At 58.1% G+C, this 1,271-nt stretch overlaps 1 protein-coding gene across 1 annotated transcript; it reads right to left on the minus strand.

Annotated features, from left to right (window-relative positions):
* Nucleotides 1-97: 97 nt before the first annotated feature.
* Nucleotides 98-1,065, minus strand: LOC110595123 (tuberin-like; the record flags this gene model as incomplete). The annotated part of the gene is made up of 3 exons (XM_021709711.1): nt 998-1,065; nt 509-634; nt 98-171 (listed from the first exon to the last, which is right to left on the minus strand). Coding segments are annotated over exons 1-3 (248 nt in total), but the record flags the coding sequence as incomplete, so codon positions are not given.
* Between the last annotated feature and the right edge of the window lie 206 nt (nt 1,066-1,271).

Raw genomic sequence — 1,271 nt, forward strand, 5'->3', positions numbered from 1 at the left:
GGAACAGGAAGCCCAAAGTCAGCCATGCCAGGTAGGGCCAGCGCAACCAGACTCCTCCTGAGGGCTCTGGCCCACCTGCCCCCAGCCCACCACTCACCTGTCCTCCATGATGCGGCACATGTGATAGATGGCGCTGTGGCCCAGGTGGGTGCCCAGGAGGTTGCGCATCAGCTGGGGACACAGTGCACACCATCAGGATCAGCAGACACGTCCCCGCCGGAGCCCCAGGCCTCGGTCAGCCCTGCCCACCACTGCTGTGCAGCCACCCGCAGTCCAGCCAGCTCACTGCCGTCTCCTCCCAAACACAGAGGCAGCAGAGTGCCCAAAATGCCACCAAAGCCTGACCTCAGCTCCACCGCCTGGGGAAATGCCCCGACTCCCCTCAACAGATCATTGTCTGGCCGCCCCAAGTATCAGACAGCCATTCATCGAAGACAAGATGGCCCCTGTTCCTTCCATGCGCCTGGCTTAGGACCTCATCCCAGGGAGGACTTTCCAGGACCCCCACCTTCCAGCAAGGCTCACAGAGCTCCTTGACATTGATGGTGCGACAGAGGGTGACAATGAACAGAGGGAGGCTCTCGGCCGGCAGGCAGTTGTAGCAGACCACGGCATCCAGCACTTGCAGGGAGACCTGGCAGGAATAGCAGGGATGAGGCCAGTGCTGCCCAACTCCCATCCATGGGAGATGACCCCAGGGCCTCTTTCCCACCCTCCGTCAGTCAGCGACATCACCCTCCACCGCCAGGGCAGCCTCCCTTGGAACCACAGAGCCCTCCACTAAGGGTCATCAATATTACACCATCCATCCTGAGCAACAACTCCACAAGGGAGGCATCCAGCTGTCCTGATTTACATAGGAGACTGCAGAGGCTCAGAGAAGCCAAGCAGCTTGCCAGGGCTACACAGCTAATGAGTGGCAGAGGGCCTGACCCCTAAGCCCCAGCCTCCCAGAAAAGATGAAATGGACTGTCCCCTAGGGAAGGGAGTCACTGACCTCTATGTCCACAGAGGACACAGTCCGGATGCACAGCAGACAGATCATGCTGTGAAGGAAGCACCAAAGTCAGTTCAGAGGACACTTCTCATAAGGCCAGCAGTGGTGTGTTATCCTGATCATTCTATGAAGTCACTGATAGGAGTGTCATGCTCCCTCAGTGCTCCCCTCACCCAGCAAACATGCCAGAGCCTGCTTGGTCTGCTTGAACACTGTTCTCAGAGCTGGATGTTTAGCACAAATGAGACAGAGCCTCGATCTCATGCGTTGAATA

This window comes from Carlito syrichta, unplaced genomic scaffold, assembly GCF_000164805.1.
Source record: "Carlito syrichta isolate Samal-C Ts95f unplaced genomic scaffold, Tarsius_syrichta-2.0.1 Scaffold274358, whole genome shotgun sequence".
NCBI lineage: Eukaryota > Metazoa > Chordata > Mammalia > Primates > Tarsiidae > Carlito > Carlito syrichta.